Below are 12737 nucleotides of genomic sequence, written 5' to 3' on the forward strand. Positions count from 1 at the left end.
ATAAAGGTAGTACAGTACTGTAAATTTTTTTTTTTTAAGATTATATTCACTTGACAAAGAGAGCAGAAGCAAGGGAAGCAGCAGGCAAAGGGAGAGGAAGAAGCAGGGAGCCCGATGCGGGGCTCAATCCCAGGACCCTGGGATCATGACCTGAGCCTAAGGTAGATGCTCAGCTGACTGAGCCCTCCAGGTGCCCCTCTTATGTTTTTCTTAACATTTTTTCTTTAGCTTACTTTATTGTATGAATACAGTACCTAATACATATAGCATACAAAATATGTATTAATCAACTGTTACTGGAAAGCTTCCAGGCAGTAGTAGGCTATTAATAGTTTGGGGTGAGTCAGAAGTTATATGATGATTTTTGATTGTGCAGGGCAGTGGCACCCTAATCCCAGTTTCAGGGGTCAACTGTATTTTCAATGGGATCATTCTCAGAAATTTTTGTAATTTCAATTACATTTCCACATTTGGTAGAAAGTTTTTCCATTTCTAGGTAGAAGTGCTTTTTAATTTACTAATACTGGCATTCATTTACAATTTTATTCTAATCAAATAATGATTGCATTATTATACCTTTGTTACTTATAACATAATTCAGTCACAGGAATTATTTTTGCCCTGTATCATGGAATGTTTAGCATTCATTTTGGATTTTCCTCAGGTTATCCCTTCATCAAATTGCCAATCTCCAGCCAATGTTCAACAGATTGTTTTTTACAAAGTTCCTTCCATTCTTGCCCACCTATACCACCTTTTCCACATCATTCTGTTAGCTTTTTCCCCTTTCAGAATTGCATAAGCTTTATAGTATGATTTATACATACTATAATATCAAAAATACTCTGAAACTGCCTTGCAGAGTATAACAATCATTGACTTTGAGTACAGGAAAATGAAAGAGCATGAAGGAAAATTAAAATATAGACTAGGATTTCAGTAGGATAGATGTGTGATAGTGAAAAAGCTAATGAAGAACAGTAAGTAAAATTCCTCATCTTTATTGACAGGTGGGGTAAAGAAAATCATGGTTATGCACAGCAGGGAATTAACAGCAGTGATGGAGACAGTATGTGTAAGTGGAGAGTCAATTAGAAAAAATTATTCATAAACACTACTTGTGTGTGTGTGTATAAATCAGTGCAGTATAGTGTGAAGGTTGGAAGGAATGGAGGCATACTTAAACTATTGCATCATTCTTATATGTATATAACTGTTCTGATGATCAACTGTGTTACCCAGTGACTGATCTTTATAATATTTCCTTTTTGTCTTAATTAGATTCTTTTCATCCAGTGATTTAATTTCCCTGTAATTATCAACTTAAATGTCCTTGGGGCTTGTTATTCAGTGGCATATAATGATTATATTTCTCCTTTTGGAATTTAAGGAGTAAGGCTAAACAGCGTAACAGCAGAAGATTACTGAATACACAACTGAAAAAAAATAATGTGAGGCAACTAGAGCAACTAGATATTGGAACAGAAACATAAATATGAACTTGCAATCAGTACCTCATTTCTGAGGATAGTAACTTAGATCTGGACGGTAAAATGTGGGTGGTATATAAGTGGTATATAAAGAACCCATTTCTAAGCAATGAAACATCCTGTGGGTGGAAATTATATTTGTTGTAAGAGGTCAAAAAAAGATTAGGTGAAAAGGGATAATGGATTAAGATGAGGTCTTACAAGTACCTTGTTATCCACAATAAAGTATTTGGATTCTCTTGTTAAAAAAACAAACCAGGGCGCCTGGGTGGCTCAGTCAGTTAAGTGTGAGCCTTTGGCTCAGGTCATGATCTCAAGGTCCTGGGATTGAGTCCCATGTCGGGCTCCCTGCTCAGTGGGGAGTCTGCTTCTCCCTCTCCCTCTGCTGCTCCCCCTGCTCATGCTCTCTCTCACTTCCTCTCTGTCTCAAATAATAAAAATAAAATAAAAAATCTTAAAAAAAGAAAAAAGAAAAAAAGAAACCAACCTCAGGTGCTTGGGTGGCTCAGTCAGGTAAGTGTCCGACTCTTGATCTCAGTTCAGGTTCTTGATCATAGGGTCGTGAGTTCAAGCCCTGCATTGGGCTCCCCAACAAAAAACAAAACCAAAATTGTTAGTATGTATAGATGATCAAATTATAATCTGCATTAGCTATATCTATACATGATATTGATAACTAGTTCTACATCTGTACATGTTGGTCAGTTTACCTGGATTGGTTCCCAAACATGAGTACTGTCAACAAGTTCACAAAGTGATGATCAGCACCTAAATGTAAGACCCACTGACTTTATCTGTTTCCCTTATCGCAAACCTCAGAATCTTACATTATGCTTTCATCATTCTCTGATCTTTCTTAAGACTTCATTGAGGTATTTTAATTATTCACTTGTATTGTTTGTAAGTTGCAGTTTTTCTCCTCCGCATTTTATGAATGTTTCATTTTTATGGCACATGAAAACAAAAATTGTGTTTCTTTTCCTCCTGTCTTTCAGATTTGGAGTCCAAGTATGACACAAAGACTAGAAAGGACATCACTGGTTCTCAGTGGAAAGTCACAGAAAGTAAATTCATTGGTCTTGAGAGCTCCATTTTCAGAAATGACTGGCAGAGCAAAAGCAAGACTGAAGTACAAAGACCTGAACTGGGATATTTCAGCCAAATGAAAATCAACTCTGAAAAAGTGCCCAATTACAAACATCAGAAGTCTCTTATATCACATCAGAGAATTCATGATAGCAAGAAGCCCCATGCATATAAGGAATATGGGAAGGTGCTTAGCTGTGACTTCAATTTTGATGAATATGAGAGAATACATACTGGTGAGAAAACATATCAATATAATGCATATTGGAAAACCTTTGGAGATGACCCACATACCCTACAACTGAATATACATAGTGGTGTGAAACCTTGTAAATATATGGAATATGAGAATGCATTTAGTTTTTATGAAGACCTTAGTATACAGAAAATGCATGATAATCAGAAGTGCTATAAATGTAAGGAATATGAAAGGACCATTAGAAGAGTTGAAGAAATAACTCCACTTCAAATAATTCGTGATGGTGAGAAACCCTATGAATGCACTTTCTGTGGAAAATCCTTTAGAGTGCATGCACAACTTACTCGACACCAGAAAATCCATACTGATGAGAAACCTTACAAATGTATGGAATGTGGCAAGGACTTCAGATTCCATTCACAGCTAACTGAACATCAGAGAATTCATACTGGTGAAAAACCATACAAATGTATACAATGTGAGAAAGTCTTTAGAATTAGTTCACAGCTTATTGAACATCAGAGAATTCATACAGGTGAGAAACCTTATGCATGTAAAGAATGTGGGAAGACCTTTGGAGTCTGTAGAGAACTTGCTCGACATCAGAGAATTCATACTGGAAAGAAACCCTATGAATGCAAGGCATGTGGAAAGGTCTTTAGAAATAGTTCATCCCTGACTAGACATCAAAGAATTCATACTGGTGAGAAACCCTATAAATGCAAGGAATGTGGGAAAGCTTTTGGAGTAGGTAGTGAACTTACTCGACACCAGAGAATTCACAGTGGTCAGAAACCTTATGAATGTAAAGAGTGTGGAAAGTTCTTTAGACTTACATCAGCACTTATTCAACATCAGAGGATTCACAGTGGTGAAAAACCTTATGAATGTAAAGTATGTGGGAAGGCTTTCAGACATAGTTCAGCCCTTACTGAACATCAGAGAATTCATACTGGAGAGAAACCTTATGAATGCAAGGCATGTGGGAAGGCCTTTAGACATAGTTCATCCTTTACAAAACATCAGAGAATTCATACTGGTAAGAAACCCTATGAATGTAAGGAATGTCTGAGTGCCTTTAGTGTGGGTAAGCACCTTACTTGATATCAAAAAAGTTGTACTGGTGTTTTGTCTTGAATGAAAGACATGTACAAAAGCCTTTTGCTTCTGAGTTTCACTGGGAAAGTCCATGCATTATAATATGAAGTAATCAAGGGGCCAATGTTCCTCTTATTGTTTCCAGACTTCCTGGCCCCTCTATTTAGAAGTAGAATTGCTCAGTGATAGGTGATGTATACTTTGTTTTGTTCCATATTGCCAAATATTTGTTTTTATTTCTCCTTTTCATATCAGTTAACATTGTGAATATCCATTTAGATAAGATGGTCCCTATTCATTTCTGATATGTATGGAAAATGTGTTTCACTAATTATTAGTCAATTTCACATGAATTTCTTTTCTGGGCATGTTTTGTTTACAGTTACTTCTGATGTTTGTGTTTTTGTTCTTGTCTTTGAATTGTTTTTGGCTTATTAATTTGTGATATTATTCAAATAAATCTTTTGCATTCTAATTTTTTGTTACATATGATGTACTTTTCTTCCTCCAGAGAGTTAAAACTTCCAGTCACTTACTATGTTGTTTTAAAGTCTTATGACCCTGCATGGTATTTGTGTAGATTTGTTTTTGTTTAATTTTCTCTTGTTTTTGTTTTAATGTTAGATAAGTAATTTCCTTCCCATTTTCATCAAGTGATTGATTTCTTTTAAAATTTCTGTTTTGACATGACAGACTTGCCTAAATACTTACCACAACACAATTCCTTTAAAGAGCCTTTTGAGGGGCACCTGGGTAGCTCAGTCCTTAAGCATCTGCCTTCGGCTCAGGTCATGATCCCAGGGCTCAGGGATCGAGCCCTGCATTGGGCTCCCTGCTCCATGGGAAGCCTGCTTCTCCCTCTCCCACTCGCCCTGCTTGTGTTCCCTCTCTCACCGTCTCTCTCTGTCAAAAAAAAAAAAAAGTCTTTTGTCCTCTAGGCAGTACCAATGAGGATCCAAAGGAAAGGGGCACTTTTAAATATTTTGTAAAATTTACTAAGCCATTCTTCTCTGTCTTTTAGACTTATTAAACGAGGGGAAAATCTACAACTGTTGCAATGATTATAAACTTAGTAAACTTATATTTGGAGGATCTACAACTCTATTATTACCATGGCTTCAATTGGGCTTTGTATATTTATACTTTTTATTCCCTGTTAGTGTTGCCTTGCCGGGTTGTGGCAGCTTAACAATCAATAGAACTTTGATTTTAGAAAGGAAAGGAAAAGCAAAAGAAGAAAGAAAATTAGTGAACAGAGATAAAGTTGCAATTCTTAACTGTCCATTATCTCTTTCTTTAGTTAGGAGAGTTGACCTGGTTATGCAATTAATGTTAATTATGAGCCACTGGTTATTAGATGTTTATAAGAAAATTTACCTATTGTTTAGATACATTTATGTCACCATCATTTATTAGATTTTAGTTTTTCAAATTGGTCTTCCCCAGAATTTTTGCATGACCCAGCAATAGTAATTAAGCCATTTTCTTATTGTATATATTGAGCTATTTTCTTTAAATATTACTAATTAGTATTTTATTTAAATTAGCAGTTTTTAAAAATATATACTTAGAGGTGCCTGGGTGGTTCAGTTGGTTAAGCATCTGTCTTCGGCTTGGATCATGATCTCAGGGTCCTGGGATCGAGCTCCACATTGGGCTCCCTGCTCAGCAGGGAGTCTGCTTCTCCCTCTCTCCGGTGTTTTCTCTCTCGCTCACTCACTCTCAAGTAAATAAAATCTTAAAAAAAAAAAATTATATATATATTTTTTTCCTATTTTTTATTTTTGCTGGCTTGAACAAATTAAAACAATGAGTTATCTAGACCTTACATATACACTTAAAAAGAATGACAGAAAGAAAATAACCATGTATCTTGGCATTTACTTTTTAAAATGATTAATAAATAAAAATTTAATAAATACAAGATATCCTTATTATGCCTCCCTTATTTGTAATTACAACTACATTTTGGTGACATTACATCAACATTTTTCTTTGAACTATGTTAAGAACTCCTGAAATTTCACAGACCACTGGTACAATAAACCATAATGTAATTATTGCTATTAACTTTTTTTTTTTGCTACTTCTCTGGTGCTCAGATTGTTAAAACTTTATTCCTTTCCATTTTCATTTGGTACTTTATCCTTTCCACATTTTCCCTAGTCTACATAGAAGTTTTTGGATTTTTCCCCCCAAATACAAAAGAATGTTCCAGACCTATCGTATTTATTGCTGCAATGAACCATGAAATTAGCTTCCAATAATGGAATCCTTTTTCAGTTTAGTGGTGAAGAATTCTAATAAATGTAAAAGGGATGAGGGAGATAGGAAAACACTGTAATAACAGTAATAATTATATACAAAATTCATTGATGGATACTAAACTATGAAGGTGAAAGTTTAAAGAGAAACAGGCCATTAGAATTATATCAAAGTATCTATCCCAAATACATAATTACAAGGAGAAAACATTCCATATACCACCTTTTTGAAATGATCACCAGTAGTAAGACAATGGCACATACACTACCCAGAGTGAGGCACTAAGAAGGGCATACCACACGAATAGTATTCTGACTTAAGAAGAAAAGAAAAAAGAAAGAAAAGCATAACCATAATGTAATCATGAGGAAACTGCCGACAAACTGAAAATGAAGAACTTTCTATATAATACCCAGTATTCCAGAAATCCATGACCTTTCAAGGTCATGAGTGGCAAGGGTAGAATGAAAAGCTCCCAAAAGATTGGAGGAGACTGAGGCCATTTGACAACTAAATACAATGCAGGAATTTGGATTTGATCTTCGGAACATTAGTGGAGAAGACTTGGTGAAATCCAAATAAAGCTGGTACTTTAGGGGCACCTGGGTGGCTCAGGCAGCTAAGCACCCAACTCTTGATTTCGGCTCAGGTCATGATCTCAGGGTCATGGGGTTGAGCCTCACATCTGGCAGCACAGAGCCTGCTTGTCCCTCTCCCTCTGTTCTTCCCCCCACTATCTCTAAAATAAATCTTTTTTTTTAAAGAATTTTTTTTATTTATTTATTTTTGACAGAGAGAGGGAGAGTGTACAAGCAGGGGAAGCAGCAGGCAGAGGGAGAGGAAGAAGCAGGCTTCCCGCCGAGCAGGGAGCCCAACGTGGGGCTCGATTCCAGGACCCTGGGATCATGACCTGAGCCGAAAGGCAGACGCTTAACCGTCTGAGCCACCCAGGTGCCCTAAAATAAATAAAATCTTAAAAAAAAAAAAAAAAGCCAGTACTTAACTGATAGTACTATGCCAATGTTAATGTCCTGGTTTTGATCACTGTACCATGATAATGTAATATGTTAATATGCAAACTAGGAGAAGAATGTATGGAAATTCTGTGTTCTTACGATTCTTCTCTAAGTCTAGAACTTTAAAAAATATATATTGTTTGCAGCCAAAATGGAAAATAGGAGTTACCTTCCTGCCTAAAGTAACAAAACACTAGATAAAATACAAGCAGCAATTTTCAGATATTGAACATTAGACAACAGAAACACCTAACCAAGTGTAAACAAATAGGATATCCATACTTTTGACTCCACTTACTTCCCAGTAGGCATTTCCACATCTCAGCACAGGGAGGAGGAAGACAGGGGGAGCATTGTGATGCAAAGATGGAGATAAGAGTCCAGGGAGGCAGAGAAAGCTAGTCTAGGGCAGACTACGAGAGCAAGTCTTGATCAGTGCATGGAGGTAACTACCTGAAGCCAGCAAAAGAAATGCTTAGAAAAAGCACAGGTAACCCTTGGGAGCTGACACAGCCAGAAATAGTTTGTGTCCCCATCATCCAGAGAGGTAAACTTCGTAATAGACTGGTTAGATTACTTGAAAAGTTAGTGCCTCAATAGAGAAGCAAGTTAGTACTAAAGGCTTTCTGGTCCCACCTGATAAAGTTTAAAGGAAATCTTAATAGGAAAAAACTGTTACTAGGTAACATAGATATATTCCAGAATAAAGCTTGAGTATATTTCTATAATTTTATTTTCTTTAAGATTTTATTTATTTATTTGACAGAAACAGCAAGAGAGGGAACACAAGCAGGGGGAGTGGGAGAGGGAGAAGCAGACTTCCCACCGAGCAGGAAGCCCGAAGCGGGGCTCGATTCCAGGACCCTGGGATCATGACCTGAGCTGAAGGCAGACACTTAATGACTGAACCACCCAGGCCCCCCTTGAGTATATTTCTAGAAATACAAAAATACCAAGCACATAGAAGGCAAATTTTATGATGTGTGGCTGGTAGAAAAAACAAAAACAGGAGTGTAAAAATGCAGGAATACATGAGTATCATGAGAAAAATCTATAGGAACACACCCAGAAATGACAAAGATAGATTTTATATTTGATTTGCTAGCTTTTATATTTGGCAGTAGATACTGGCAGTACAACCATCTAAACTATTTTCTACATGCCCAACAAGGAAGAAGAGATTGATCATGGTAAGGTGTTGAAAATATTAAAAAGACCTAAACAAAATTCTAGAAATTGAAAAATGTCTAAGATTTAAAAATACAGTCAATGAGATTAATAGAGTAGACACTATGAAAGAAAACATTAAGCTTGAGAATACAGCAACAAAAACTACAAGCTGAACCAGAAAATCAGACTAATAAAAGTAAATTAGGTAACAGAAAACTACGGGATAACTGCAATCAACTTAATTATTGTAATTGGGAATCCCTGGAAGAGAGCAAAAAGAATGAGCAGGGACCCCCCCCCCCCAAAAAAACAAACAAAACAAAACAAAAAAACATTTACAGAAATAAGTTTTCCAAATTTGGTGAAAACTGTGAATCTACATACCCAGGAAGTTCAACTCATCCAAGCAAATCACACCAAAGCAATCATAACCAAACTTATTAAAATCAGTAATAACAGAAGAATCTTAGCAGCAGAAAAACAAAAAATCCTACATGCAAAAGAGCAAAGATTAAAAAAAATTGTTCTGGACATGATGGAGTAAACATATTTTACCCTACTCCTCATTAGATATAAGGTCCATGGGGATAAATACATGAAACAAACTTAAGAAGAATCTGAAACAGAACTGATTATGGACTTTGGGACTTAAGGAACAACCCAGCCCAATGGTGACTTCCTTGGATGAGAGTTGGGTTTTGTTTTTGTTTTGGCTTCAGGTCTGAGAACCAGAGAACATTGCAAATTGGAAATGTCACCACATGTAAACAATTACCCAAAAAACCACACCACACACTAATAACAAGAAAACAAAAAACACCCATGATATGCCTGTTTTCCTCAGACAAAGGGCTGAAAAAGTTGTGGCCCTGCGGAACAAAAAGCCCTTTTGACAATGCCAACTCTATGTTATCTGAATGGTACAAAGGGAAATGCCTGTCTTCCACACCATTCTGCACAACAGCCAGCAGCACCACAACCTTCCAGTAAGTATCTGCAAAGACTGTGGTGTGTGCACAGCCCTATCATCCCAGCCCAGGAATAAGGCAACGTCCCTTCTCCCAAACACTGGGTACATTCAGCTGCTGTATGAGCAGAAACCTGACTGCCAATCCTGGCACATCAGTAATGTGGACCCTACAAAGATGTGAGTGGAACACTGCCATCATAGCCCAGAAATAAAACACGCCTCATCTTCTCCTGGTGGACAGGTGCACTGGGAGGGTGTGAGTGTGATTAGGACCTTGACTATCATTGTGACCTGGCACTTACTAGCTGGTGTTCCACCCTGTACTAGTTCAGAGGCATTTGAAGAGGCAGTGTATAATCAGACGCTGATTACTACTCTTAACAGCAGGAACAAAGGCCTTTTCCCCTTCCACCTAATGGGGGCCTCCACAAACTATGTATGTGAATCGAGCCATGACTAAATTCCAGCTCACCAAGTAACATTTACCCAGAAACCAGAATGTCATAACACCAAATTACCAGAGTACAATCAAAATTTATTCATCCTAGCAAGAATGAGGCATATTCAACTTAAATGAGAAAAGACCATCAAAAAACACTAACAAGATCTCAAAGATTTTGGAATTATCTTACAAGAATTTTAAAACTACTATCATAAAAATGCTTCAGTGACAAAGAATGCACCTAAAAACAGAGTTCTAAAATACATGAAATAACTGACAACTTAAAAGTAATTAGAATATTCAAACCACTTTCAGTAATGGCTAGAACAACTAGGAAGATGTTCAACATAAAGAAGACATGAACAACACTATAAACCACCCAGATCAAAGACATCAATAAAAACGCTAACCAATAATAGCAAAATACACCTTCTTCTCAAGTACACAAAACATTCTCCAGAAGAGAACACATCTTAGAACACGTCTTAGGCCATGTCTCAATAAACTGACAAATTAAAATCGTGCAAAGTATATTTTGATAATGAATTAGAAGTCAATAACAAAAATGTGAAAAGAATTACAAATCACAACTATGTGGAACTTACACAACTCACTTTTTTAAAAGATTTATTTATTTTAGAGACAGCACTGGGGGAGGGGCAGAAAGTGAGGGAGAGCAAGAATTCCAAGCAAATTCCCCACTGAACACGGAGCCAGAGTGGGGCTTGACCCCACAACCCTGAGATCATGACCTGGGCCAAAACCAAGAGTCAGATGCTTAACTGAGCCACCCAGGTGCCCCTACAACTCACTCTTAACTAAAATGTCAAAGAAAATATCATGAGGAAAATTAGAATACTTTCAGATGAATGAAAGTGAACTGAAGAGATGCATATAAAGCATTGCATAAAGGTATATTTATAGTTGTAATTGCCAATATTTTTAAAAGATCTCAAAGGAAGAACCTAACTTAGCACATTAAAAAACTAGGGAGAAAAACCTGAAACAAAAGGAATTAAATAAAGAATAGGTGAAAAACAAATAGAATAGAAAAAAAATCAAAATTTGTTTCTTTAAAAGATCAAAAAAATTAGAGATGTTTTTCTAAAATGACCATGGAAATAAAAAAGGAAAAGGTTCGGGGCGCCTGGGTGGCTCAGTCGGTTAAGCGTCTGCCTTCGGCTCAGGTCATGATCCCAGGGTCCTGGGATTGAGCCCTGCATCAGGCTCCCTGCTCCGCAGGAAGCCTGCTTCTCCCTCTTCCTCTGCCTGCTGCTCCCCCTGCTTGTGCTCTGTCAAATAAATAATAAAATCTTTAAAAAAAATTAAAAATTAAAAAAAAAATTAAAAATTAAGAAAAAGGAAAAGGTTCAGATTACAAAAATCCATCATGAAAAATACCTGACTACTAACATCATAGAAATTACAAGTATTATAAGGAAATGCTATGAACAACTGTATGAAAGCAAATTAGATAGATTAAACAAAATCCTAAAAGGTCAAAATTAGCAAAATACACACAAAAAGAAAGATAATCTATGCACATACCTATTAAAGAAACTGAATCCCTAATAACCTTCTAAAACAGAAAGCATCAGGCACAGATGCTTTCACTTGGTGAATTCTACCAAACATTTAAATAGGAAATAATACTAATTCTCTACAATATCTTTCAGAAAATAGGGTAACAGGAAAGTGTTCCTAACTCATTTTATGAGGCCAGCAATACCTTACTACCAAAATCACATACATTATAAGAAAGGAAAATTACATAGTAGTATCTCTCAGAACATAAAAGCAAACATCCTCAACAAAACATAATATCAAATATAACAATGTATAAAATTATACAACACAATCGAGATTTATCCTATGCATGCAAAGCTATCTCTACATTGCAGTCAAGTAATGTAATTCATTACACATCAACAGGCTAAAGAAGAAAAATCATATTATCATGTCAATAGATGCAGAAAAAGCATTTTTTTAAAAAGAGTAATACCCATTTATGATTAAAAATCTCACAGCAAACTAAGAATAGATGGGAACTTATTCAATTTGATAAGAACATCTACCAAAACCTACCACCACTATTTTCAATATTGTGCTGGAAGTCCTAGCTAATGGAACAAGTTAAGAAAAATAAAAGGTACACAGATTAAAAAGGAAGAAATAAAGCCATCTTTGTTTGCAGATGACATGGTTGACTATGCAAAACTCCAAAAGAATCAACAACAAAGAACTCCTGAAACTAATGTGAGCAAGGCCAAGCTTGCAAGCTACAAGGTTACCATACAAATGTCAAGTTCTTTCCTACATACCAGCAATGAACAATATAAAATTAAAATAAAAAATGCACAAACATTTAGCACATTAAAAAGTACTAAGGAAGAAATCTAAAAAAATATGTATAAAGAACTAAAAAAACTGATGAAAGAAATCAAAGAACTAAATAAATGAAGAAATATTCCATATTCATAGATAGGAACGCTCAGTATTGTTAGGATGACAGTTATTCCAACCTTGAGGTATAGAATCATTACTGTATCAATCAAAATCTCAGCATGTTGGGCGCCTGGGTGGCTCAGTTGGTTGGGCGACTGCCTTCCGCTCAGGTCATGATCCTGGAGTCCCGGGACTGAGTCCCACATCGGGCTCCCTGCTCAGTGGGGAGTCTGCTTCTCCCTCTGGCCCTCTTCCCTCTCGTGCTCTCTATCTCTCATTCTCTCTCTCTCAAATAAATAAATAAAATCTTAAAAAATAAAAATCTCAGCATGTTATTTTGTAGACATTGACTGATTCTGAAGTTCATATGGAAAGGCAAATGACCCAAAATAAATCCACACAATACTGAAGATAAAGAAGTTGGAGCACTAACACTCTCTGACTTCAAGATTTACTACAAGGATACAGTAATCAAGACTCTGTGTACTGTCAAAAGAATAGACAGATCAATGAAACAGAATACAATGCTCAGAAATAGATCCACACAAATACAGCC

The 12737-nt window shown here is 36.3% G+C and overlaps 1 protein-coding gene across 4 annotated transcripts in view; it reads left to right on the forward strand.

Moving 5' to 3' along the window:
* The window catches only part of ZNF260 (zinc finger protein 260), a 123877-nt gene that overhangs the window by 36799 nt on the left and 74341 nt on the right, over positions 1-12737 (forward strand). For 3 of the 4 annotated variants that reach the window (XM_027617833.2, XM_027617832.2, XM_027617834.2), the window contains one exon: positions 2486-5488. In XM_027617833.2, the coding sequence (XP_027473634.2) occupies positions 2486-3879 (1394 nt within the window). In that variant the 3' untranslated portion in view covers positions 3880-5488. Of the gene's footprint in view, positions 1-2485; positions 5489-12737 lie in introns of those variants that run through there. The other variant, XM_027617831.2, reaches the window with a different exon arrangement.

The sequence above is a fragment of the Zalophus californianus genome, chromosome 17 (genome assembly GCF_009762305.2).
Source record: "Zalophus californianus isolate mZalCal1 chromosome 17, mZalCal1.pri.v2, whole genome shotgun sequence".
In the NCBI taxonomy this organism is placed as follows: Eukaryota; Metazoa; Chordata; class Mammalia; order Carnivora; family Otariidae; genus Zalophus; species Zalophus californianus.